We start from the raw sequence: 27903 nt of genomic DNA on the forward strand, positions 1-27903 counted from the left end.
CGTTGTCATGATAAGGCAAACACAGGCTGGTGTTCTGTCCTTTTTGCAGATGACCCTGTGTAGCTGGGGCTGGTCTTCCCCTACCTCCTCTGTTCGCTGTCAGTCTCAGGAGCAGCTGAGCATGCCCGCCACCCTCTCTCCCCTTTTCCTCCTCCCTTTCAGTGTGGGCTGTGGTTGGCAGTGACATTTAATTCAGGGAAGGCACCTGACCTTGGGGAGGAATGTGGGAAATGTCTGCAGACTGGGGCAGTCACCCCCCACCTGGAGCCCAGGAATGTGGGCTCTAGGCCACCTGCAGCCCTCAAGGGAGGCGAGTGCAGGGTCCAGGAATGACACTGTTGGAAGACACTGGCAAGGTCACCTAGTGAAACTCCTACATTGTACAGAGGGTGAGGATGAGCCACCAATGCCCACCCCCGTGGCACCAGCACAGCCTTCTCTCCAATCTGGTGATGGCACTGTCCCTGACTCTTGGTGTCTCCTCAAGCTGGAGGCTACAAGTACAGCGGCAACTTTTGATTTGTCAGACCCACAGAACTGCAGAAAGGCCAAGCCCTTCGAAGTGAGCTGCCGCACATCCTCTATCACTGATGTGGAGACCGAGGTGCAGACAGATGTGAGTTGGCTGCCATCTACTCACTATGGGCCAGGACCCAGGTCTCTGGCATGGGTGCATTTCCCACCATCTCTCCTGTTCCCGATGCTGGAAGTCAGCATGTCCTTTTCATCCCAGCAGGGAGATTCAGGTGGCCTCTCCAAAACTCCCACAGGATTACTGCTGGGAGTGCAGTGTCCTCTGGGGTGCCCATCTGTGTGAACTGCCGGGAGTGGGCACTGCAGCCACAGAGGGCCTGGTCACTACACTCAAGCCCACGCTCCAGCACCTGGAGAGCAGGTGCTCTGTGCTCTGGCTGACTGCTGAGAAAACCAAACTAACTCCAGCAGCTGCCTTCTTTGGGGCTGCACCGGGAGAAAGGGTTAGAGTAAGGACTCTGCTGCCCTCTCGTGGCCCCACTTGGGCATTGCTGCTTGTCATTCAGGCTGCTGGCAGCTCAACTGCTCTGAGCTATGGAAATCTCTCTCCTAATTGCCCTCCCATGGACTCCAAAAGGCCTGGATGGGGTGTATATCATTCCTCCTATCACACCACTTAGGCCATGCCTTGTTCCTTGTTGGATCCTGGAGGAAGAGGGCCTCAGGTCAACAGATGACGCCCAGCCTGTTACCCAGAATGCTTGGGTGTGGGGAGACACCTGGTGGTTCCCACAGACACAACCTAATCAACCAACACCAGACAGGATGGTTTGAAAATTTAGAGGATATTTATTTCTCAGGAAGGTGCACAACAGCTGGCAGGCACTGCTTTCCCTGCTCTAGGGGATTCCTCTCTCCTTTTCCAAGAAATCCCCTCTCTTCTTGGAAGTGCCCATGGGAGGCTGGGATGTGAAAAGAAACCATACACAACACTCCAGAGCCTTAAAAAAATAAAGCAACGACCTCCTCCACATGAATACACACTTACAAAATAAATAGACAGATAAAAGAGAGGCCACGCGCCTCCCATCCTGGCTGTAGGGCTGCTTGGGGAGAGACGGGCTGGGTGGCTCGGTCCCACTTCTCCCAGCCAGGATGATCCAGAGGCTAAATGGAATGGAAGGGCCCTGGCCTCAGAGAGAGGACGGGGTAGGACCTCTCCCGGTGCTCAGCAGGGAAGACGCTGGGAGCATGGGTAGGGAACAAAAGAACAAATAAATAAATAAATAGAACCCAACAGCACTCCCAGAGGCCTAAGGGCTTAGGGTGAGGCTCAGGGGGGCCCTGGGGCCTTTTTCCCTGAAAATAGCAGATCCAGTACAGGCAGAAAGGACAGCAGGGAAAACACAAGCCACACCCACCTGGCCTGCAGAGCCCAGCCCCAGAAGGAGGCCACAAATCAGCTCTACAGGGAGGAGGGGTGGGGTGGGGGATGCTGAGCTCCACACTAGCTGCTCTGAGCCTGCTCTCTGGCCCTAGAGATGCCCGAAGGCTAGGGACCCTCTCATCCCTGTGTTCTCTGAGGCCAGCAGAGCCTCCTCCCTCACTCTCCAGCCTTCATCCTCACCATCTCCACCAGAGGAAACCGTAGCTATCTCTGAGGTGGGCTCTTTCCTAGGCAAGTTGAGGCAGAGCCCTCTCCTCTTATTCTTAATGGCCTTCCTGACCCGGGGCATCCTGAGGGTCAGCTGGGAGAAGTCAAAACAATCCAATCCCGTGTCCACCTCTGCTCCACTTGGCCACAGGTGCCCCCACTACATCCAGCCAGGGCTGCATTCTAAGCTCCCTTCAGGCCAACAGGGAGGTGTCAGACAGAAGCAAGTACAGAGAAGGGGGCAGGAGCTGCTGGAATGGACAGTTTGGGCAGGAGGCCAAACTGGACACATGAAGAAGTCCAAGGGTCCCTCCTGGAGCAGAGTGGCCAGCTGGGGGCCGGAGAGCACACGGTCGGCATGGCTGGCCACTCAGCTGGGCAGCAACACGTGCTCCAGGAGGTAGGTGAGGGAGTCCCAGTGCTTCCAGAGGAGGAACAGGACGAGGACCAGGAGGGCAGTGCTGGTGATGCGCAGGCGTGTCTTCATGAGGGGCGTGATGAAGTTGGCGACGGTGGACACGAACACCAGCAGCACGGCCATGAGCGCCAGGATCACGTTGATGAACTTGCCCAGCAGCGCTCGCGCGTTGGCATTCTCCACGCCCTCCAGCTGCACCACCTGCTGCTGTTGCTGCTGCAGCTCCAGCTTGGTGACCCGGGTCAGGCAGGACTCCACGGCCTCCTGTGGGGGCAGAGGGGCTGGCATGTGGGCGCTCAGGATGGGCAGGACCCCTAGCCTGAAAACCTACCTACCCCACTGGGAAGGTGCCTATAACGAAGCCTCCTCTCCAAAGGCCAGGAGGAGTGGAGGTTGACTAGCTGTAACTCGGGTCAGAGCCCTTTAAGGATGACTCTTTGGGGAAGATGCTAGGAAATGAGAGTCTTGATTACTAGGGATGGAGAGGAGCTGGCCCAATCCCAGCTAGCTCCCTCTTGAGGCAGGCTGGAGGCTGGGAACTCCACTTACTCATTTGCAAGGCTGCCATCAAAGAGGTAGGGGCCTGGCGGCCCTTGCCCTGTGGGCTTGCCTCTGCACAGTGCATGCTCTCAGCTTCAGGCCTGTCTTGCTCATCTACACTCGGCCCCCGCTATGCTGCCCTCTTCGTCCACGTGCCTATCTGCCCCGGCCAACAGGCCAGTCTGTGTCTATCATGCCCCACGAGACAAGAATCCTAAACCTCTGGCTGCTGCTAGCTCTCCCAGCACATGTGGGGCCTCCCACGGTTGCCCTGGCCATACCTGGATGTCCCGCGCCCTCTCATAGGACTGGTAGGCCACCTTCTCCTCCATGCTGGCCAGCTCCTGCTTCAGGTTCGTCATCTCATTCTGGTGCAGCTCAGTCAGGTCGTTGAGCTGCTCCTCCAGCCGCTCATACCTGGCGGAGGGAGAGAGAGTGACACCAGTCCTGGCTCCCCGAGCCTCCCTTCTCTCCCATGGTTGATTCATTCATTCTCTCAATAAACAATGACTCAGCCCACCCCACGTGTCCAGCTCTGCTCTGTTCTAATTTTAACAACAACAATGAAGCTACTCTTTACACAGCACTTAGGTGCAGGCACGGTGCTAAGTGTCTTACCTACATGACCTCATAGGATCCTCCCCACAATCCCGTGAGATAGATGTCAGTGTCATCTCCATTTTACAGAGGAGAAGACTGAGGCGTGGAGGCTGAGGAGCTGCCTAGGATCACACAGCTCATGAAGGGAGGAGTTAAGGATTGGCTGACTTCAACCTGGGCTCTTAAGCCCTGGGCTCAGATGCTCTCTGCGTACCAGGGACACATGGGTGTGGAGGACACAATCCCCACTCTGAAGGCACAAAATAGTGTAAGATGAATATTATGTGAGGAGTGGATAGTTTTTAGGTGGGGCTCCCCTTCAATCTTCCACACCTTCATATATATGGAGAAGAAAAAGAGAAAGTGCTAGCTAAGGAGAAGATGCCCCCGTGAGCCCAGGGAGCGAGGAGCAAGTACTGCAGAGGCACACAGCAAAGGGCAGCAAAGGGCAGCACAGGGCCGAAGGGAGACACAGAAGGAGAGGCCGAGAGACGCCAGCTCCGTTGCAGGCTGGCCCCAGGAGCTCCGACTGGAGGTTCAAGTTTCCCAAGTTACACAGTCACATGCTTCAACTTTACAGGTCTGGACTCATTATATCTTTACGACCCTATGAAGAAGGGATTAATGTCATCCCTGACTTGAGGTCAGGAGATCGAGACCAGCCTGACCCACATGGTGAAACCCTGTCTCTACTAAAAATACAAAAAAATTAGCCAGGTGTGGTGGTGCGGGCCTGTAATCCCAGCTACTCAGGAGGCTGAGGCAGGAGAATCGCTTGAACCCAGGAGGCGGAGGTTACAGTGAGCTGAGATCGTGCCACTGCACTCCAGCCTGGGCAACAGACAGACTCTGTCTCCAAAAAAAAAAAAAAGAAGAAAAAAAAGAAGTCTCCTTAGGGCCTCATGCTGGCCCCTTCCAGCCGCCAGGACGCTGCAGATGCTCCTCTGACTGCCTCCACACCCTGGGTCTGAAACCCAGTGCTCCTTGCCTCATCTCAGGTCCGGCTGGACTGCAGGAGGGGCTGGGCAGGCACCTACCTGTAGCGCTCCTCCTGCAGGCACTGGGTCATGTAGGTGTAGTCCCTCTGCAGCTGAGTCTTCAGGTCTTCCATGGAGTCCTCCAGGTGAGACTGTCCTTCCTTGATCTCCCGTAGCTCTTCCAGCAGAGCATCCAGGTTTCCAGCAGCACCATACAGTGCACTGGACTTAGGGCTCCCCAGTGCTCCGCTGGGCCCAGCCCCCGAGTTGCTGCCTGCCCCAGCTGAGCTGGCACTGGCACTGGAGCACTCGTCATCGCTGCCATACTTGGGGCTGGAGACGAGTGTGGCACTGCCGCTCAGTGCCCGGGCTGCCTCCTCGGGAGGCCCATCTTCCAGGGGGTCCTTCAGGTGAGCGATGTTGTCAGCACTGCCAAACTTGTTGCGGATGAGGCTGGCAAACTCCCGAGGCTTGGACACCACGGCGGTGTGGGTGGCCTGCGAGAGACCGGAGAGGCTGCCCTTGACGCCCTCCACCACGCCGCCCCCAAAGCCACTGATGCCTGCGCGCACGTTGGCGCCCACGTCCTTCAGCCCCTGCTGCATGTCCCGCAGCACGTCCTTGGGCTGCCGCGAGGGCCCGTTCTGCTCAATCTCCTTCAGGCGCCGGCGGTAGTGCTCCAGCTTCTTGTGCAGCTGGGCGATGGTCTGGGCTGACTTCTGGTTCTTCTTCTCGAACACCTGCTTGATGCGCGACACCTGCTGCTTGTCTGCGTTGTTGGCCAGTTTCAGGTACTCTGCCACGTTGTCGTCGCGAGCCTCCTGCTCGATCTTGATCTGCTCGGTGATCTTCAGGATCTTCTGGTGCAGGTGGTCAATGGCGGCCTTGGTCCGCTGGGGGTCCGGTGCCCCGTCGGGCACATCCAGGCTGATGGGGCCGTCAGTGTCACCATGGCCGGCGGGGAGGCTCAGGGCCACCAAGTCTCCCTTGTCGACCTGCGGAAAGAGGCAGGCAGAGGAAGCATGGGTAAACCCTGAGACCACAGGAGTGCCCCTGGATGCCTCTGGACTTGGTTTTTCTAGCTGGAAAATGGATGCAGGAGTCCAAAAGAAGACAGCCACCACGAGAACAGTATTCCCTGACAGCCACTTACACAGGGCTCTCACACCTGCACTCTACCCAGTCCCCACAGCATCCCTGAAATGCAGTCTAGGCAGAGCTGCTCCTCTTTTGGTCCAGGAAGGTCAAGCAAGTTGTTCAGGGACACACGGCCAGGAAAGGACAGAACTTCCAGCCCAGAACTCTTTTATTTATTCGTTTGTTCATCTATTTATTTGAGACAGAGTCTCGCTCTGTTGCCCCGGCTGGACTGCAGTAGCATGATCTCAGCTCACTGCACCCTCCACCTCCCTGGTTCAAGGGATTCTCCCGCCTCAGCCTCCTGAGAAGCTGGTATTACAGGCGCCCACCACCATGCCTGGCTAATTTTTGTATTTCTAGTAGAGATGGGGTTTCACCGTGTTGGCCAGGCTGGTCTCGAACTCCTGACCTCAAGTGATCTGCCTACCTTGGCCTCCCAAAGTGCTGGGATTACAGGTGTGAACCACTGCGCCTAGCCCCAGCCCAGAACTCTTAAAGCTCCAGTACATGGACAGGGCAGGTCTGAGGCCTCATTGGAGTCACGGGGTTAGATTTCTGAGGAATGAGACAATTTTTCTCTCTGGACTCAACCGCCTCATAAGGCCTCTCCCAGGCCTCTCCCTCAGGGCTGACCAAAGCCTACACTTGGTGTCCTGCCTGCCTGCCCTCACCACCCCATCTTCACTAACACAGCTCGGTGGGCCACCCTGCCTCTGCTGACAGCTCTCCCGGGCCCTCCATTACCTTATGGCTCTCCAGAGTCATTGGTAACCTTTTCCGCTTCATAATGGTAGGAGCCCCCAGTCCTTCCTAGTCTCTGAGAATTGAGAAAGGAGCATGCCCCACCCCCACCCTGCTGGCCAGGTCCCGAGGACTAAAGCCCCAGAAGGAACTCACAGGCCAAGGGAAGCGGGGACCAGTTCGGGGGCCTGAGGCTACCAGCCGCCCAGCTTTGCAGAGGGTGAATGCGTAGGAAGGAAATGACAGCCCCCTTTACTCCCCACCAGGCGGGCAGGCTTCCTGAGTGCATCAGGGTGGCACCAAAGTTGGAGAGACAAGGAAAGGAGAAGAGAGACTAAGAAAGGATGAGGCGGAGGGAGAGAAAGGAAGGAAAAGGTCGCAGGAGATAGGAAAGATGGGAAATGTAAGGTGGGCTGAAAGCAGGGAGGCCTGAGCCCCGCTCCCCTGGCTCCTGGTTCCCCTCAGCCTGTTGGAGGATCTTTCTGTCCACAGCTGAGTCCCCAGTGTCTTATCGCCATGCAACAACGGAAGCAGCAGGAAATGGCTCAACCCCATGTATTTTTACACATAGCACACCCCAAGCAAGGCTGGGTCAGATCATTCGCCCTTAGTATGTATGGGAGGGGGCAGGGGTGTGGTCAGATATATGTGGGGGAAGGGGTTAAACACAAAGAAAGTGGCCCAGTCTAACATGCACCGGAACTGGAAACAGTCCCTGCCAACAACAGGCATAAGTCACTTGGCTTGATTCTGCCAAGGTGCAAAGTTATTGGGAAACATGATTGAAAACAATAGCCCTGCCAAACTCAGGAGCCAGGGGAGGGCGGCTCCTCTGTGGGCTTCCACTGGGGCTTTTCCAGGTTACACTTCCCCCGGGGATGCTGGGGACAACCACAACCCCGTCCCTAATCTCTCCTGAAGTCAGGACTTCCCTCTTATGTTTGCTTTGGGTCTCCCCTCATCCCCTCTTGCCCTCCCAGCAGGTGCTCATACCTTCAGGACTCTGCTTCTCAGAATTTCTGACCTTTCATACCCACAGTCTCCCTTAAGTGATCTGCTCCAAGGTCAAACTGTCACTGTAGCCTGACTTAAAACCCTACCCTGCAATGAGGCTGCTTCCTCCTGCCTTGTTCCCTGCAGTGACAGCAAAAAGCCCATCTCTCCATTTTCCTGACCTTCAGTGTCCGCGCTGACAAAAGGGGGGTAATCATAGCTACTCTCAGGCCTTTTGTGAGGGCTATACAAGATGATGTCTGGCAAGCACTTGGCATAGTGCGAAGCATACAGAAGGTACTCACTAAATGCTGAGTCTGATTCTGGGCAGCGTAATCCCTTTTTTCCCCTGGGAGAAAAAATGCCTGCAATCAAGCTGGCCCAGGATGGAGTGCAATGGTGTGATCTCGGCTCACTGCAACCTCTGCCTCCTGGGTTCAAGTGATTCTCCTGCCTCAGCCTCCCAAGTAGCTGGGATTACAGGCATGTGCCACCACGCCCAGCTATTTTTTATAGAAATGGGGTTTCGCCATGTTGCCCAGGCTGCTCTTGAACTCCTTATCTCAGGGGATCCGCCCGCCTCGGCCTCCCAAAGTGCTGAGATTACAGGCCTGAGTCACCGCGCCCGGCCCCAAATTAAGTTTTATAGGCAACACACGGCCTTTGATGTTACAGAATCTGGCTCTCTTATAAAGCTGCTGCCCTTTCCACAGATGCCCAGCTCTCTATCACTCTCTTCCTGGGAGAAAGAATATCTAGAAAATGGGTTCTGAGTCTGGCTGCATCACTGCCATTTGCTCATCTTTGTAACAGGGAGAGAGTCTGTCCCACCTACTTAGGGGGAGAGTGGGAGGAGCTAATAAACAATGGATGTGAAATGCTGTGAAAAGCAAAAGTGCTTTAGGACTATACGGGAGTGTAAAATAGCAAAGTCTCCCCCTGCCGTGGCTCCTTCCTGGCAGCTTGGCCCTCTACTCCCTTGATTTGGCATCTTTCTGGCTTACAAATGGAAAACCAGAGTTCAAGCTGGCTGTGAAATCCCCATTAATGAGAGGAGAAGAGACACTCCTGGGAAAAACAGCTGGGGCCTGATGGTGGGTGCAGAGGCCTGGGCTGAAGCCCTGGCTCCCTCGCCCACCCCTCTTCTCTACCCTAGGACCCAGACTTGAGTCTAACAGTCCTGCAGCAGGACACCAGCTCCTTCTGTCCCTCCATGGAGGCCTGGACACCTCCTTGGTGACACGAAGGTCTGCAATGCCTGGATTGAGCGGGTCAGTCTCCAGTCACAGAACATATCCCCATTTTATTCTCTTCCCTGTGGAGGACTCAGCTCCACTGGCTTCCAGAAAGGTGGCATATTTTCCCTATGGCCTCTGGGCTCTTCTCTTTTTCTCAAATTCCAAATGTTTTGGAAAAGGATAAGGATAACAATTATAGTTGGCCTTCTATATCTGAGAATTCCACATCCATGGATTCAACCAACCATGGATTAAAATAATAATAATACAAATTTTAAAATACAGGGGCCAGGCGCAGTGGCTCACACCTGCCAGCACTTTGGAAGGCCAAGGCAGGCAGATCACCTGAGGTTAGGAGTTCGAGACCAGCCTGGCCAACGTGGCAAAACCCTGTCTCTACTAACAATACAAAAATTAGCTGGGTGTGGGATGTGGTGGCGGGCGCCTGTAGTCCCAGCTACTTGGGAGGCTGAGGCGGGAGAATGGCGTGAACCCAGGAGGCAGAGCTTGCAGTGAACCGAGATCGTGCCACTGCACTCCAGCCCGGGCGACAGAGTGAGACTCCATCTCAAAGAAAAAAAAAATTAGCTGGGTGTGGTGGTGTGTTCCCGTTGTTCCAGCTACTCGGGAGGCTGAGGCAGAAGAAGCACTTGAACCTGGGAGGTGGAAGTTGCAGTGAGCCAAGATTGCACCACTGCACTCCAGCCTGGGTGACAGAGACTCTGTCTCAAAAACAAACAACAACAAAAAAAACACAAAAAAACAGTGTAACAACTATTTTCTATTTTCATAGTATTTACATTGTACTAGGTATTGTAAGTAATCTAGAGATGACTTAAAGGAAGGATGTGTGTAGGTTCTATGCAAATACTACACCATTTACTGTATGAGACTTAAGCAATCTGGAGTTTTGGTATCTGCAGGGGGTCTTGGAACCAATCTCCTTCAGACACTAACATTTCTTGACATACGTCAGACTTGTCTCTAAGTGTTTACACCTATTAATTCATTTAATCCCAGTATTAACCTCACAAGATGGGTGGCACTATTATTTCCATTTTACAGGAGAGAAAACCAAGGCCTACAGATATAACTTGCCCAGGACTACACAACTAGTAAGTGAAGAACCTAGAATATAAATCCTGTCTGGCTCCAAAACTCAGGGCCTAACCTCACCTTGGAGGGCTGGGTAGCTCTGACAGACCCACAGCTTAAGATACCTTTGGCTAGGAGAGCTGGCCCTCTGCCACCTTTTCAGGAAGCAAGAGAGTCTAATCAGTGGTTGTCAACCACAGCCTAGCCTCACTCCACAGCAATGAAATTGGAATTTCATACAGCTAAGACTGCAGGCTTTTTTTGTTTTTTGGTGAGACAGAATCACTCTGTTGTCCAGGCTGGAGTGCTGGAGTGCAGTAAGGAAATCACAGTTCACTGCAGCCTTGACCTCCCTAGGCTCAAGTGCTCCTCCCATCTCAGCCTCCCTAGCAGCAAGGACTACAGGTACATGCCACCACACTTGGCTAATTTGTGTTATTTTTTTGTAGAGACAGCGTTTTGCCATGTTGTCCAGGCTGGTCTCAAACTTCTGGGCTTAAGCGATCCTCTTGCCTTGGCCTCCTAAATTGCTGGGATTACAGGCCTGAGCCATGCTGCACTTGGCCAGACTGTTGGCTTTTACACCCCGAGAGAGCAAGGAAAAACAAAGGAGTTCTCCCCAGCCCCATCCTGCCTTCTCCACATCTGAGGGCGTGCAAATCCTTAGAAATGTCCAAATATTGGCCACAGCATTTAAAATCACCTCTGAAGACTTATCACAGTGACATCTCCAGCCTTCCTCACTGGAGGTAACCCTTAATCTTACTGGTCTCCATGCAGACTTCCCTTGCCCACCCAGCCCCCTCTCATGCTTAGGGGTATGTGCGTGTACCTGCATGCATGTGTGCAAACCTGAGAACAAGAGAGAGAAGAGGTTTGTGTGTGTTGTGGAAGGTGGTGGGAGGTGCTTGAGGGAACACTCTGTGGGAGATACCAAGATCCTGTTTGTGGTTTTTGCTTTTAAGGCTGGAACACCTTGGCAACCACTTCCATCTGAATTAACTTCCTTCAATGACTCCCCCTGCCAACCGGAGACTTTTACTATGGACTCACCACGAGATCCTAATTGAGACTGAGCTCATCCCTGCTTGTAGCCTGGAGCTCAACCTCAGGAAAGCATCTAAGAGCTTCTCCCCAACACCAGCCTCCTCCTTAGATCCCGCAGTCCCCACCCCGCCCATCAGGGATGCAAAGAAGGACACAGGGAGGTAGGCAGTTTGCCTGGAGCCCCAGACTGCACTGAGACACTCCTCAAATCAAGCAAGGGGTAGCCTCCCTCTGGGGCAAACCTCACATTTATCTCACTCGGATCTGCCCTCTTCTCACACAGACTGACCAAACCCAGGAAAGGTTATTTCAGTTTGGAGAACAAGGGAAACATCCTGCATGCTAACAGGAAATAGCAGACATCCCCCCATCCTTCCCCTCAAGGATCTTTAGTCTCTACCCCATCCATGGAGGGAACCCAAGACCTCCAAATCCCGGAGAGGCTGTGCTGTCTAGTTACAACTCTGAGAAGCAGAGTTGGAGCTGGCTGGGAAATCCCCACGAAGGAGAGAAGAGACACTCCTGGGCCTGGTGTGTGGAGTGGCCTTGAGCTGAGATCCTGATCCTCTTGCCAGTCCTTCTTCTCTACCCCTGGGTCAAGATTCCAGCCTGGGAGTCCTGCAGCAGGACACCAGCTTTTTCCTACCCTTCACAGAGGTTTACAACGCCTGGGATCTGCTGTTGAGTCTCCAATCACAAAACATTACTTTGCTCTCCTTCCTCGTGGAGGGAGCTGGCGTGTCTGAGGAAGGCGGGGAGCTCTCCATGCCCTGCCTTCCGCGGCACACATACCCAGGGTGACAGCTGCCTTTCAGGACTTGATGGAGAGAGGGCAACCAAGGTAAACAGAGCCAAGAAACTGGCAGACAGGGAGAGGTACAAAGAGGGATTATGCTTTAACAAAGGAAAGAAAATTAGTGAACAAGAAAAAGATGAGAAAGCTGTTCAGAGTGCTGGAACAGGTCAGAGGGTGAGAAAACGAAAAAGATTTGCCAAAAAGACCAGCGATGAGACAGGATACAGGGCCTGCGGAATGTAAAGGAAAGGGCTTTAAAGTTGGAGTTGGGCACTGATTTAGATCCTGGCTCTGTCACTTACCAGCTGAGAGCTATCACAATGAGGAGAGGAAACACTGAGTAAAGGGCATAAAGCAGGTGCTTAGAAACAAATACGAACAAATTAAGAGACACTTCACACCCTTAGAATGACTATAGTAATTTTTTTTTTTTTTTTTTTTGAGACAGGTTCTCACTCTGTGGCCTGGGCTGGAGTGCAATGGCATGATCATGGCTCATTGTAGCCTGGACGTCCCAGGCTTAAGCAATCCTCCCACCTCAGCCTCCTAAGTACCTGGGACCACAGGCATGAGTCACCGAGCCCAGACCCTAGTAATTTTTAAAAAGGAAGTAAGTGGACTGCACACAGCGGCTCACACCTGTGGTCCCAGCACTTTTGGAGGCCAAAATGGGAAAATTGCTTGAGCCCAGGAGTTTAAGACCAGCCTGGGCAACACAGCAAGACCTGTATACAAAAAATAAAAAGAGCCAGGTGTGGTGGTGTGTGCCTATAGTCCCAGCTACTCAGGAAGCTGAGGCAGGAGGATGGCTTGAGTCCAGGAGTTCGAGGCTGCAGTGGGTTATGAACACACACACCACCGCACTCCAGCCTGGGCAACAGAGTGAGACCCTGCTTCAAAAAAAAAAAAAAGGAATAAGTGTTGGTGAACATATGCAGAAATTGGAAGCTTTGTGCAATGTACCTAAAATGGCACAGCTGATATGGAAAATAGTTTGGGAGTTCCTCGAAAAATTAACATAGAATTACTTTATGACCCAGCAATTCCACTCCTAGATATTTTCAATTCCCGAAAGAATTGAAAATGAGTATTCAACACTGATCTGTACACACATGCTCACAGCAGCAATATTCACAATAGCCAAAAGGAGGACATAACTCAGATGTCCATTAACTGATTAATGGGTCAACAAAAATGTGGTATGTCTTGTCATGAAATACTATTCAGCCATAAAAGAAACAAAGTGCCGGGGCTGGGCCTGGTGGCTCACTCCTATAATCCCAGCACTTTGGGAGGCTGAGGCGGGCAGATCACCTGAGGTCAGGAGTTCAAGACCAGCCTGACCAATGTGGAGAAACCCCATCTCTACTAAAAACACACAAAAAAATTAGCCGGGCATGGTGGTGCATGCCTGTAATCTCAGCTACTCAGGAGGCTGAGGCAGGAGAATCGCTTGAACCTGGGAGGCGGAGGTTGTGGTAAGCCGAGATCGTGCCATTGTACTCCAGCCTGGGCAAGAAGAGCGAAACTCAGTCTCAAAAAAAAAAAAAAAGAAACAAAGTGCTGATAATGCTCCAACATGGGTGAACCTCAAAAACATTAGGCTAAGTGAAAGAAACCAGACAAGAAAGGCCATATAATGAATGATTCCATTATATGAAATATCTGGAATAGTTAAATCCACAGAGACAGAAAGCTGATTAGTGGTTGCCAGGGGGTTGGGGTGAGCGTGGGGGAAGGAATGGGGAGTGACAGATTAATGGGTACAGGGTTTCCTTGGGGGTGCTGAAAATGTTTAGGAACTAGATGGAAGTGATGTTTCAACAACTGGATGGGGAAGGCCGGGGTCCTCCACTGGCCTGGGCCGCAGCTCCCACCGTTGTCCCATTACAGAGTGGGTCTGCAGGAGGATCTCTGGGTCCTTCAGCTCACCGTGTCAGGTTTAGTAGAGCAGCAGCTCTTCCTGACACACTCCTAATCCCCCTGTCGTGCAGCTGGTTGACTAAAAAGAAGACCAGGACAGATTACTCAACCCCCAGTCACCAGTAGGCAGAAATGCCCAAGGTTCCCCAGCCCAAAGCAGGACACAGGTGGGCTACACAGGCACCACTGCTCCTCTCTCCAAGCCATCAGAGTCCTGTTTGGTCCATGCTACCCAGCTCTCTATCCATGCCCAGCCACCAGCACCACACCTGGAGTTGTGGCCCCCATGCCATGACCTCCTCACCCCACCCCCTCCTGCCTGAGACAGGCTGGCCACTCCACAGGTACCTGACTCCAGATTAATCCCTGTGAATGGGCTGGGCAAGCTCTAAGAGGAGAACTGTGGAGTGAGAGTCATGCTTCTTCCATGATCCAACTCCACACCAGAATGCCCCCTGCTCAGGGACCCTACCAATCAGGGCCATACATCTTGCTCCACACAAAGGCTGGGGGCTAAGAAGTGCTGATGAATGTCTGGATGAGCCACAGCTGGGATGTTCTCTCAAGTGTCCAAGACCCAACTTTCCCTATTCCTCTTCCTGCTCCAGTGAGACCTACCCTCAGCCCATGCACACCTAGGGGCTCCCCTCCACATGGCGTTGGTGGCACTCTGGACTCACCTCCCTGGCCCCTTTCACAACACTAAATTAAGCTGGATTAGGCTCTCTGCCAGATTATAAGGAGCTGCCGGATCAGGGCTTCCCAGCCCTGGCTCCCATGGCCTTCCTGGGGCTCCCACCTCCTCCCAGGGCCTGAACTCAGTGTCCTCGTGTCAACCCGGACCTGGACATGGGACACCGGTGCTTCCTCTCACACACTAGCCCAGCAGCCTGGATCCCTGAGATCCGGGAGGCACACAGTAGACACAGTTGGGACAGAAAGTATCCAGGCTTAAGTGAAGCTCTGTGGAGGGAGGGGAAGGGCACTAGCTATGTAAATTGGGAAATGTGAATCGTGGTTCTCTTTCTTCATAATGTAAATGCATTAAGCAGTTTTCAAGATGGACCACAGAAACAGCTGCCACTTGCAAGGAACATGTGCTCTATACCTGTGCTCCCAGTTGCACAAGAGATCTGTGCCTCTGACCCTCCTTCTGAGGCGGGCAGCCCCTTCCCAGACTCACAAAGAACACCTATTAGGGTCCCCACAGCAGGCTGACAGGGAGGAAGGAGCCTTCTCTTGTTACCATCTGCTCAGGATTTGGAAAGACAATATAAGGTCACTCTTAGATGGAAAAAAAAACACAAAGAAAAAGTTTTGAGGGTTCCTATGCTTCCCTTTAGGAAAGCAGGGCAGCCCAGTCATCCTGACAATGGAGTCAGGTGTCAACCCTGGCTTGTCTATGGGTCTAGACAAGCAGGCCGAGGCCCATGCAGAACACGGCTCCTGGGAGCAAGGTCTGGGTTTCCAGTGGGTCAGAGCCCAGCAGGCGAGTGTGGCCCCAGGGCTGGCAGGCCTGGGTGACTCAGCGGAGATGCTTCAGTCTGCTGACTGCTGCCCCGTGACTCTGATTTCAGTGGCCCTCTCGGGATAAAGAACGCTCAGATTCCCTTTTTCTACTCATTCCCGGATGGAAGGGGAGGTCAACCGGACTAGGATGGAGAGGAAAGCCTATGGCTAGCTAAAATCCTTCAACCTGAAGAGGTCATGTGACCTTACAGTAAAGCTGGGAGAGAAGGAACCTGTCATTTCCCGTACCAACCCAACATTCCAGCAAGAGCAGGCTGGAAAAATTATTCCAACCCTTGGTCCTGAGGTCGCAGGCTTCCCCCATTCCATTTTCTCAACTCAGCAGGAATAGCCCCGTGGGGCTGGTGGCTCTCTGCCTTCCTGGTGAGGATATGTGGGCACAGGAAGCTGCTCACTCCAGCTCTGATGTGTGATCACAGCTGACCCGGGTGCTCCCAGGTGGGCGAAGGGGTGGGGGTGGAGAAAGAGCCTACCTATCGGTTTAATTGGTGCCTGGGAGCCTAAGCGGCTTTTCTCAAGCGGGCAGGCACCACGTGCTTAGATACTGAATGGGGCACATGTGGGGCAGTACGGACCTGAGTCACTTCGCCAGGGGCACAGCGGGGTGACAAAATCCCCGTAGCAAGGCCCCAGCTACCACATGGGGGATTCGAGGGGCAGAGCATGCCCTCAGTAGCTTTAAAAGGCATCTCGCTCTACTACAAGGGGATTTCAGGTGCAAACTACCGAGAGACAGCAAAGTCACTCACTCATCCTTTCAGGCAGCACCTGCTCATCTCCAGGCCGCGTAGAGCCAGCTGCCTATTATCAGCTGACACCAGGTAGAGGCTTCCACCTGCCACCTCCTGCAGCCAGCAAGTTCTTCCTTCTGCCCTGACCCTAAGGGCTACTCTCTTGTCCTGGTGGAGATACCCCTCTCATCTAACCCTTGGCTTCTAGCCCCTTCCATTAGGGCCACCCCTCAGTTCTGATGAAAACTACATCCTCCACTCAGCATCTGCCCTGTGGAGAACAAAGCACTTTTGTCCAGTAAATGTCCTGCACCCTCCTCGTCTCCTCACACCCACAGATCCCAGTTGGGGCCCTGAGCTACCCTCTCATATTCAGGTTTTCTCCATTCTCCACCCTCTGAATTCCCTAAAAACTCTCAGTCCCCAAACATTTTACTCCTTATGGCCTCCCCCACTGTCTCCCTGGGGTCAGTGCTCACTGGACCTTCACAATCCCCATCCCTGTCACTGTTTCTCCATAGACAGAAGTGACCACAACCACGAACACCCCTCCACTTAATAAGGTGCCTGGGCCCCAGCTGAAGTGCCACATAGCCACGGTTTCTGGAGGCATCTCTGCCAGGGTTCACCTGCCCTCCTGCACAGGGTGCCCACACCCAGCCCCAGGGGCTCTCCCAGCATTTGGCAGCCTAAGGCTCCTCCTTTCTCCTACCCACAAACAGTTCTCTACACCTGGAGGAGAGCTCCCTGAGAGACTGGAGTGTAAGCAGAGCCCACCTGACTAACTGCAGAACAGGCCTTTCTCCATCCCCCAACTCCACCCCACCCAGTGAAATTCTCTCCTTCCACCCACCAGTGGCCTCACCTGTGTGAGCACTGTTTCCCGAAGCCGCGCTGGCGACAAGGTGCCCGGAGCTCTGAGGCCCCAGCTGTCTGTGGAGGGCGTCGGGCCCCCGGGGTCACAGACCCTGGGCAGCACTGGGCTTGCTCCAGGAAGCCGGGGCCTGCGAGCAGGTGTGCCTGAGCTCCCAGGCTCTGCAGTCGCCATCTCCAGACTGAGGCACAGCCTGGGGATTAGGGGCGGATTGCTCTGGGAGATTTCCCCCTCCCCTGGGGCTCACGGGCTGCTCCTTCCCAACTGGCAGGAGACATGGAGGATCACCGAGAGGACCAAGCTCTGATGAGATGCCCCTCCCCAGGTCCAGCTGTTCCACTGTGAGTTATGTGCATAGGATGCCCAGGTATGACAGACACCAATGAGGAGGGGTGGCGGGGGGGCAAGGGAGGTTGAAAGGGATGTGCACAAGGACACATGTCAGGATGCACTTGCATCCTTCAACCACCCAGAAGACAGGCACTCCACCTTGCCCTCCCATCTCACAGAAATGCCTCCCATGATCAGAAGCTCCTCTCACAAACAGAGCAGTCTCATGGATTTGGAATGGAAGTGAGCCTCCCAGCCAGCCTTCCAGGATAGGGAAGAGCTCTCCAAAGCCAAAAAGACTGGAGCCTGGAGGGGGGCTCCCCAGCAGATCCTAACACAGCCAGCTCCAGCCAGAGTCCTCTCCTCCTCTCCCTGCTGCCCTGCCCGTTGGCTTAAGGCACGATCACTTCCAAGGCAGTTTCTCTACTCCAATAACCACCTGGAGGAAGCTGACAGCAGCCAGCCTCACCAGGGAAATTCTTCTGCCCTGAGATCCTGTCCCAGAAATCCAGTCTCTGCCCTGGACACCAATGGCCACTTCTGCACTAGCTTCTGCTTCCCAGTCTCCCCCAGCATTGCCCTGGCAAAAACACCCAAGATAAAACACAGATGGCAAACTCACGGCAGTTTCTTCCTCCTTGGACTTCATCTCGACAGTCCCAGCAGGAAATTCTGTGAGTGGCCAGCAGAGGGGGACAGAGGTCCACAGTTGAGGACAATGAGCAGTGAGCAGTGTAAGTGAGTGGCCCGCTGAGTCCTGGGGCCTGCTGGATCTCTCTAATGGCAGCTTCCCATAGCAGAACTGCTCAGAAAGACGTGGATTCTGCACCCACTTGAGCCTGGCGAGAGACTCCGGGCTTAAATAATGATGGTTAACACACGTCACGTTGATTGGGTAGTCCCAAATTCAAGAAGGTGTAAAGAGATAAGGGCCCAGTGCTATCTCTGGGAGCCAGTGCCAGGGCTTGCAGCCAAAATCACCAAGATCAGGAGTCCTCATACCCTGGGCTCATGGAAACTATACAAACATTTGTGGTTGGCTGATGACTTGGGGTTTGTGAGCACAGAAGCCTGGCAAAGCATATTACATAGGTCCCAATTTCTGAGGCCAGCTCTGACCTGTAGGGCCAGGGAACACTTCTGGCAGTTCTCCTACTTCTGTAAACGATCCCCCTCTTATGGTACTGGATCTTGACTTTATATTTGGGCACCAAGCACTGTTCTTGTATAAGGGTTATTTGTAAATAGGTCTTATGCCCCTATTAAATGATAAGGCAGGGATCAGATCTGATGTTCATCTGGACCCTTCGCTGTGCCTAGCATAAGACTGATCCTCCCTCAACACTGACATGGTAGAATGATGAAATGATCTATCTCATTTAGCTGCCATGAAAGGCAGTCTGGCCACTGCAGTTCTGTCTCAGGTAGCAACAAAGACAGCTTGGTCTTCTCATACTCAAGATACCCCTTCTTTTTTTTTTTTTTTTTTTTTTTACTTTTTGAGATGGAGTTTTGCTCTGTCACCTGGCTGGAGTGCATTGACGCGATCACGGCTCACTGCAACCTCCACCTCCTGGGTTCAACCGATTCTCCTGCCTCAGTCTCCCGAGTAGCTGGGACCACAGGCGCGCACCACCATGCCCAGCTAATTTTTGTATTTTTAGTAGAGAGAAGGGGTTTCACCATGTTGGCCAGGATGGTCTCGATCTCTTGACCTCGTGATCTGCCTGCCTTGGCCTCCCAAAGTGCTGGGATTACAGGTGTGAGCCCATGTAAGCCCATGACCAGCCCAAGCTAAGATTTTTAACTTCTTCTTATTAAGCAGAGGAAAAGGAAGAGAAGGCAGTGGCAGCAGGAGACAGGTGGGGAGGGGCCGAGTGAGCTGAGAGCCCTGGGGTTCACTCTGCATGGTAGGTCTCTCTGTGCTTCCTGGGATCAGGAGGGCTCAGAAGCAACAGAAAGAGTTTCCTGCAAGGCCACGTTGCACCACCAAAATGAACTGGGGATAGGTGCCCCCAACACAGGCACCTCGTAGTTCCCTAACGGGAGGTTTTAGCTCCAATCCAAGAGCGGCTTACACATCAGCACAATAACTGAACAGCAGGAAACGGGGTCAGGAGGGAACCAATAGTCTGCTAGGAGAAAAGTAGCAAACAGGAACCAGGGGGATGCCTGCCAGGCAAGTTAGCAGGAGAGCAATGCTTTTCTGAGCCTGCTCTCGTCTTTATACATGAGACGTGTTCCCAAATCTGCCAAGGACACAGAGCTTCCTGTGGTGGGGGTGGGGAACAGACAGCCCAAAGCATGGTGGCATGGTGGGAAATGCCCTGTAGAGCCCTGGGTGCGAGACTCACTTCCATGCTTTCTAAGTGGCCTTGGTCAAGTCACTATAGGCGCTGAGACGGTTTCCACAAATGTGATGGGAAGATGGTGTAAAGAGAGGGGATTAAGGTGAATGTGTCTGGCAGGAAGATGTGCCAGAGCTGGGCTCACTGGGCACTGGATGAGCTTTTCAGTGGCCACAGAGTGCTTGGCAGTCAGAAGACCTGGTCTAAATCCTTACCCTGCCACTCGCTAGCTATGCAGCTTCCACGTTCTGTCCATGCCACTTCACAACTGCAAGGAGGCAGGAGCAACTACAAAGCAGCAGCCTGGGTGAGGCGGCCTTACAGAGTGAGACCAGTGGCATCAGGAGATGGAGGAGAGGGTGAATAAGCCAAGCTTGGAGACTCTGTGCAACTGAGTCTCACTTCTCCTAGCTGCAAATGGTACACAGGACCATTATCTCCCAGGACCCTTGTGCAAACGCATGACACTTTCTAAGTTTTATTGAAATCGGTGACTTGTCCTGAAGCTCCCTCACCATGGGTATATGTACACATGCATACACAAACCACAGTATTCCAGATAGTACCTGGAAGACTTGGTCTGAAACAGAAAAAGTCAAAGAAGTAGCTGCCATCAGGAGCAAAGTTAAGAGAGTGGCAGGCACACCTGGGAAAAGCTGCCAAGGGCACTAAAGCAGCGGGCTCTGAAAGGACACCAGTCGCAAAGCAGCTCTTCTTTTGCAAAGAAAAGGAGCTGTGGAGTAAGCCGCATCCCCTGCACTTCCTGATCAGTCTTGGACACCCCTGGGCTGCCTCCTCTCTGGCCTGGCAGAGATGGAGGCCACATCTCAGTGACACAGAGTGGTCACTATCAATTCACAGGATGGGCAGCTGAGCTGTGGCAGGGGGTCTCTGGCTTCACTCTTTCCACCCATCCAAGTTAAGCCTGAGGCAGGGGTGACAGATGGGCTCTTGTCATCTTAGAAGGGTGGACTGGAAGGAAGCCCAGGTCCTGGGCACAGGCTCTTCTCTCTGCACGTCTGGAAGGTCTCAGCCCTTTTACTGGGTTCCCCTTAGTTTAGTTTTTTCTTCTATATCCTCCTCTTCCCTTAATTTTTATGCCATGCCTCTTCTTTCTTTAGTACTCTTTAAATCTTAAATTTTTTATTTTCTCTTCCTTTGCCTTGTTGTTATTCTGTCTCTGCTGCCCTCTTAAAATCATCTTATTTTTCTTGCTTTTTCTTTTAGAGACAGGGTTTCATTCTTTCCCCTAAGCTGGAGTGCAGTAGTGTGACCATGGTTCACTGCAGCCTCAAACTCTGGGGGCTCAAGCGATCCTCTGCCTCAGCTTCCCAAGCAGCTGGGACTACATGTGCATGTCACCACACTCAGCTAGTTATTTTTTTATTATTATTATTTTTTAAGAGAGACAAGGTCTTACTATGTTGCCCAGGCTGGCCTCAAACTTCTGTCCTCAAGTGATCCTCCTGCCTCGGCCTCCCAAATCACTGGGATTACAGGCATGAGCCACTGCACCTGGCCTACTTTTCTTTCTCTTAAAAAAAAAAATCACAAACCACACATTTTGAAGGGTGGGAAACTGGAGAAGTCATAGGCTTTAGGAGCAAAGAACCATGCTGAAAAGCAGCTACATTTAGTAGCTTAGAATACAAGGTGAGGCCTTAAAAAAACCTCAGGCCCCAAATGTGTGGTGAAAATCTCCCAGTGAGGATTCTTCTTTGAAAGGCTGGCAGCTTCTTTTATGCTTACCAAGCCTGCTTGGAAATGGAGGTTTGCAAAGTGGTCATTATTCAGAGGTTCTCTCCCCAAGTATTCACTTTCAGCCCAGCCAGAAGGTGCATCTTCTTAGAAACACACATGACCAAAGAGCTCTGCTAACCCCCAGGGAAATGCGAGAGGAAGGATAATATTCTTCAGCGTGAACGGCAGCAACCAAGGTGGGCAGGCTTCCTAGGAGTACGTGGATAGGCACAGCTGTGTGAGCTGGGAAAGCAGACAGATAGGTCAGAGTGGAGGAAGATGCAGGGCAGCACCCACATGCACACACCAGGGCCCCTTTCAGCTGCTTCCAGGGAGGGAGCATGCCATCTCTCCTGCTAGTCCTCTGCCCGTCTAATGCCACAGACACTCCTGTTTAGGTAGTCCTTCTTGGGCACAGACATGAGCCCAGATGTTGGGCAGTGAACAGAACCACTTACCTAAGTCACTTTTAGGCAAATCAAAATCTGTACCAGGCAGGTAGGAAAGACGGATGATTTCTTGCCTTTGCAGTCACTTGCCCTGGAGGAGGCTTTACTGGCAACAGGCCCGAGAGAAAGTGACCCGGAGAGGAAACCACATTTCCTTTTTGGGCAACTTTTAGGAAGCAGAGCACCCTCGACCCCATCCTGCTTGCCAGGAATAATTTGGAATCATTCCTTTCTAAAAGCAGAGGATTGAAACACTGAATTCTAGTGTGCTCCTGCTGACTCAAGGGCTCAGAGCATACCATGAGCTGATGTGACTAAATGAGAAATGTGTGTGAACGCATTCTGCAAACTGTAGCTTGCTGTTCAGCTGACTGTTGATGCCTGGAAGGCTTTCAAAAGGACAGGAGTGGCACCTCTTGGGGGGCATGCCCATAAGCCATTGAGGCCCTGAGAAGTCAGTGGACAGGCATGGGGCCCAGATTATATTTGGATCTGAAGCTACCTTCTCAGGCAATGAAGAAACTTTATATAATGAAGTTAATGTTACAGAGCACTTGTCTTTCCAGGGCAGGATTCGTCTTTCCAGCTGCCCAGAGGAGGCCTCCTGGTCACAGTATCACCTTGGGTCTGATTTAGCTCCTGCTGAGCCTGCTGAATTATTCACTAGCTATGGACACTAGCCCAGCTCTAGGGTCCCAGTGGTGGGGTATCTGGAGAACTGTAAGGAAGAGGAAAGGGAAAGGAAGAGTGAGAACTCCCAGAATCAGATCTGGAGGGGGATCAAAGAGGACAAAAGCAGCAGGAGGCAGGAGGCCTCTAGGTTGGCATCTGGAAGACTTGGGAAATGGGCTAAGGGTCCAAGAGCCTGTCCCCGGACCGAGAAGAGAGGTAGGAAAAGGCTACTGTCCCCAGAAACGACACTCACTTCCCCCAACTCCCTACTGCAGCTCAGGGGAGCTTCTGATTCCCTAGGAGCCTAGAAGAAATGCAATGGGGTATGTACATTCATTTTTGCTTCTATTTCAGAGCCCTCTGCTCTGTGGTGTATAAAGAGAAAGCCCAAAATGTGCCTATGAAAAGGACAGGCAGAAGCAGGGATCAGGTTAATGATACTGTATTTCCATTGCCTCATCTGGCACCAGAGGGGACTGGGGTCACGTTTCTCATCTCAGGGATGTGGCAGATCCAGGGAAGAATGTGCTGGGTAGCCGGGGAGACCTGAGCCAACTCCCATGACCCAGCCCACATCATAAGCGCCGGCTCCTCACCGTCTGGAACTCGATGACAGCTACTCTTGCTGACTGCTACCAGCTCTGGCAGAGGGGTCTGACACCTGAACCGTGAGCACACCTTCCCCTTGGGCAGCCTTGGAGAGCCCAGGCAGATACCTGGCTGGCCTCTCCCACCGGTGTCTACAGACAGACAGCTTATTTCTCACCAAGTTTTCACCTGAGCTTGGGGACAAAGGCGTCAACAAGGCATGACCTCACATCTTGGCTAGGTAACTTGGAAGTTATCTAATTTTGCCCCCTGTATCCTGGCAATTTCTGTACTCCCAGATGCCAGAGCTAATCTGGAGAATACTGGATATTTTCTTTTTTTTTCTTTTCTTTTTCCGAGACTGAGTTTCGCTCTTGTTGCCCAATCTGGAGTATAATGGCGCGATCTGGGTTCACTGCAATCTCTACCTTCCGGGTTCAAGCAATCCTCCTGCCTCAGGCTCCTGAGTAGCTTGGATTACAGATGCCACCACCACACCTGGCTAATTTTTGTATTTTTAGTAGAGACGGGGTTTCCACATGTTGGCCAGGGTGGTCTCGAACACCTGACCTCAGGTGATACGCCCGCCTTGGCCTCCCAAAGTGCTGGGATTACAGGCATGAGCCACTGTGCCCGGCCGATATTTTCAATCTAGAAAGAAAGTCAGCCGGGCGCGGTGGCTCAAGCCTGTAATCCCAGCACTTTGGGAGGCCGAGACGGGCGGATCACGAGGTCAGGAGTTCGAGAACATCCTGGCTAACCCGGTGAAACCCCCTCTCTACTAAAAAATACAAAAAACTGGCCAGGCGAGGTGGCGGGCGCCTGTAGTCCCAGCTACTCAGGAGGCTGAGGCAGGAGAACGGCATAAACCCGGGAGGCGGAGCTTGCAGTGAGCTGAGATCCGGCCACTGCACTCCAGCCTGGGCGACAGAGCGAGACTCCGTCTCAAAAAAAAAAAAAAAAAAAAAAAAAAAAGGTCAGTGGGTGTTAGTGGGGAAAAGATGCATAAAGGCTAATTCTGGAGGCCAGTTACTTGCTGTCTGATTCTGTCTGAAAAGTCAAGAGGATGCTGCAGCTTATGACGTCTGGTGTCAGAGCTTTAGGTCAGACACAGAGTCCTCACTTTGGGCCCCTCTCCTAATTGGACAGGACCCCTACAAGGCAAGGGGCTTCACCTGAACATGAGGAATTCAAATCAGACTAAAGGAAGAAACTTCTCGGATCTCCAGGCACAAGAGGATATACAGCTGTGCTGGGACCCCAAGGCCTCTGGGGAATAGGGGCTTTGAGTCACTGAGACAGGGAGCAGCAATTCATGGCAAATCACACAGCTGCCCTGCCTTGGCCTGGCAAGCCACTGGCAGCACAGGCACGGCCTTGAAAGGCTCCTCTGAGACTGCTGGTCTGGCTGCCTCTGGCTCTCCCACTGCCCAAAGGACCTTTCCATGCAGAGAGGAAGAAAGAAGGGCAGAAGAGATGAGATGGGATGGGCGAGGGGAACAGAGGAGGCAGTTGCCCTCCACCACTCCTGGGTGTGAGGGAGGGCAGGCCAGCAAAGGCTGGCGCATGTACCTGCATGGTGGTGTGACTCAGAAAGTGGATGCATTCGTGTGAACATGCAGAGTGTGGCCCGTCTGGGCCCCTTCAGCCTCCCATGCAACCTGGCCTACAAGTTCAGATACATCGGGCACCCGCATGGCCAGCTGGCTGAGCGGTCATGTTTGGAAACCTCTCTCAGCAGAGCCCGCCCCACCCACCTCTGAACCAGCAGACTCCCAGACATAAACAAACCAAGGCCCCTGGGCAGCTGCCAAGATCTGTCTTCTTGGCAAGAGCCAGGCATTGGGGGGGCCCCTCACTCACCATCCTTCAGAGTAAACAGGGGTGCTTATTTATGCTGGGGCAGAGAAGAAATCTTGTTGGATAAATCTGGTGTGGGAGTGAACGGAGAGCATAGGGCATTCAGAGTCTGCTCTGGCTTAGGTGATGGGCTGAACTCCACTGGTTTCCCCGTCTGGAGCCTGGAGATAACACCTCCATGAGGCCACAGGGAAGCATCCAGTCAGGACATTGTCATCTCTCCACCCTCCTCACTTCACCTGCAGCATGAGTGGGGAGATCTTGGCCTTCTCTTCCTTCCTGCCTGCTCTCAAAGCAGGGCCTGTCATAAAGTCCTGTCCCCAGCACCTCCACAGTCTCCTAAGCTGTCCAGAAGCCCTCCCAGCTCTGCCCCATGCTGCTTCTCAGCCACACTGCAGGAGGCGAAGGGGTGAGCAGGACACAGTCAGGGGCTGGCTGGCTGTAAACCCAGCACTCCTGCGCTGCATCCCCTTCCTGACACTCCATGCACAAGCCCAGGGGTCAGCTGGGGAGAGGTTCTGAACAAGGCGAGAGGGCACTGATGCCTAACCAGGCCTGGGAGAGATGACAGAAAGGGAATACAACCCTCTGACACTACATTTTCCAGGAACTGCTGTTAAAAAAAAAAAGAAAAAAAAGAAGAAGAAGAGGGAGAAGAGGGTGGGGACCTCATCTATTTTCTGAGGAGCCAGATGGCTCAACTCCATCTCCACCGGATGTATAACCAGTAGTTCCCTCTCTAGTCTCCAAGGCATGTGCCTCCCAGAGGTTAAGGCAACACACGATGGAAAACCTGCACTCTCTAATCACCTGCCAATGCCCAAGTGCACCCACAATTGATGACATTTTTTCCCCCACTTTACAAATCTAAGACAGAGACAGCCGTTACTTTTCTGTGTCACATACATACTAGAAAGCAGAATGGCAAAGCTGAGATGACGATTTTTTTTAAAATGGAGATAGGGTCTCAATCTGTCACCCAGGCTGGAGTGCAGTGGTACAGTCGTGCCTGACTGCAGCTTCAACCTCGCGGGCTCAAGTGATCCTTCCACCTCAGCCTCCCAAGCAGCTGGGACTACAGGTGCACGCTACCACACCCGGCTAATTTTTAAATTCTTTTTGTAGAGATGGGGTCTGACTATGTTGCCCAGGCTGGTCTCAAATTCCTGGGCTCAAGTGATCCACTCATCTCGGCCTCCCAAAGTGCCAGGATTACAGGCAGGAGCCACGCACCCAGCCAACAATATTTTGTTTTTGTTTTTAAACAGAGAAGTAACTGAAGGCACAACCTCAAAGACAACTAAGTGGATCTAGCAGGAACAACCAACAGCCAAATTACCATCACCAAGGCTGAGCTGCTTCCCTGGACCGTGAGCCCCTATCTGTCCCCCATCACACCCTGCTCCCCTTGGGGCTTGAGGTCCCCTACTTTCTTGGGGTGGGGCTGGGGTGAGCCTCTCCAGGACAGCTGAGGAACTTTAGCTGCCTCTAGGGTGTTTCGGTAACTCAACCCCAACAGGGCTGCTCTGGTCCGAAAGCCAGCTGGTGAGTTCTAAACAATGGCAGGGGGTGTGCGGAGAGGGGGAGGCTTATGAATTAAAAATAGATGCTAGTAACCGCCAGGGATCTTGCAGAGAGCATGTGGGGCTGTGTTTACTAGGGAGAGAAGAATACCTCCTATTCATGCCCAGAGATCCGGGCAGAACCACTACTGCTTCTCACACCAGCCCAGGGCCTCTGGGTGTGGGGGAGTCAGCTGACAGAGCAGGGTTTACTGATGGCTGGAAGACCCTTTTCCTCTGTGACAGGGAAGCACCTTTCTCTCCTCACATCCCCAGGGCCACGCCCATTCCTGGAAGGATAGCTCCAGGTCAGGAAATCTAGGTAACTCAAGGGGAAACGGCACCCAAGAGATAAAATCATCGCCCTCAGGCTGAGGCAAACCTGCTCTCCATAAACTTTGCATAAAATGGTCCCCAGCTGGGTTCAGTGATGTCACCTCTCAGATGAGTCTCGGGTACAGACTAGGATCCCTTGTCTCCCTGCCAAGACCTAGCTGGGTGCCATAGACAAGCAGTCTCTTGATTCCCCTAGGCCTTAGTCTATTCATCTGTAAAATGGAGATAACACCTGCTCTGCCAACTTCACAGGTATGTTATAAAGATCAACCAGGTCATATACCTAACAAAGCTGAGGGTTATAAAGAAGGATATAAAATAGTCACAGGAACAACCATTTCCCCCATTATCACCCTGAACCCAGAGAACTGTCCCCTCATCAGGTCACCCAAAGTCTCTGGGTCTCGTCTTCCATAAGCAGCAAAAAAAGAGTTCCTCCCTCCCATCTGGATATCTCAGGCATGGTGAGCCACATGGCAGAGCCTCACAGAGAAGCTCCCCAGCTAATGCTTCCCCCAGGTCCTGCTTCCCCCAAGCCCCTGCAAACATCCAGTCTTTCACCAGCTTCTGTCAGTGCCCACTGGCCACCCCACCATCTTCCCCCTGCTCAGGAGGTCTTCATGGGAGCCCTAGGCAACCAAAGACAGCAAGGTTCACGGTTTCCCTCCTCATAAAATAGCTGCATACCGGAGACTCCTGCTTGACAGGATTTTTCTAATTTGATTTTTAAAATGTATTCATTGACTCACCCATGAGAGGTGGGCCTGGCTGCCTCTACACGCAGAGTGTCTGCTCATTAAGGGCTGAACAACCTGGTTCATTCTGCTGGGCTCCTCCAGCTCTCAATTTCACAAAGCCACGCCACCCTTTTAGCCAACGCGTGCAGAGCTCCTCACTCTGAGAACAGACTTCTCCCCACTGGAGGCTAGGCTTGCAAATGGTTCAGTCCCATCATTTTAAATACTATCTATATGCTGACAACTCCCAAATTTATGCCTCTAGCTTGGATCTCTCCCCAGAACTCCAGACTCGTACAGCTGACTGCTTATTTGGCATTTCCACGTGGACGTTTAATAGCCACTTCAAACTGAAGGTACCCCAAACGTAGCTCTGATTTCTGCCTCCCCATCTCACACCCCTTGCCAGGTACTCATTCCATTTGCCATCTTCCTTGACTCAGTTATTGGCTATTTCTTCTTTCTGGCTGCCAGGCCGCAAATCTGTGAACCACATTTGACTTCTCTCTT

At 52.8% G+C, this 27903-nt stretch overlaps 1 protein-coding gene across 5 annotated transcripts in view; it reads right to left on the reverse strand.

The window, feature by feature from the left end:
* Positions 1-716: 716 nt before the first annotated feature.
* TMCC2 (transmembrane and coiled-coil domain family 2) overlaps positions 717-27903 on the reverse strand; it is a 45198-nt gene continuing 18011 nt past the window's right edge. For 2 of the 5 annotated variants that reach the window (XM_007988754.2, XM_007988755.3), the window contains exons 3-5: positions 4724-5658; positions 3368-3503; positions 717-2810 (exon numbers count right to left, since the gene is read on the reverse strand). In XM_007988754.2, coding sequence (XP_007986945.1) covers positions 2499-2810; positions 3368-3503; positions 4724-5658 — 1383 coding nt within the window. In that variant the 3' untranslated portion in view covers positions 717-2498. Of the gene's footprint in view, positions 2811-3367; positions 3504-4723; positions 5659-16762; positions 16961-17723; positions 17978-27405; positions 27712-27903 lie in introns of those variants that run through there. The other 3 variants (XM_073011566.1, XM_037985657.2, XM_037985658.2) reach the window with 3 other exon arrangements.

This window comes from Chlorocebus sabaeus, chromosome 25 (assembly GCF_047675955.1).
Source record: "Chlorocebus sabaeus isolate Y175 chromosome 25, mChlSab1.0.hap1, whole genome shotgun sequence".
In the NCBI taxonomy this organism is placed as follows: Eukaryota; Metazoa; Chordata; class Mammalia; order Primates; family Cercopithecidae; genus Chlorocebus; species Chlorocebus sabaeus.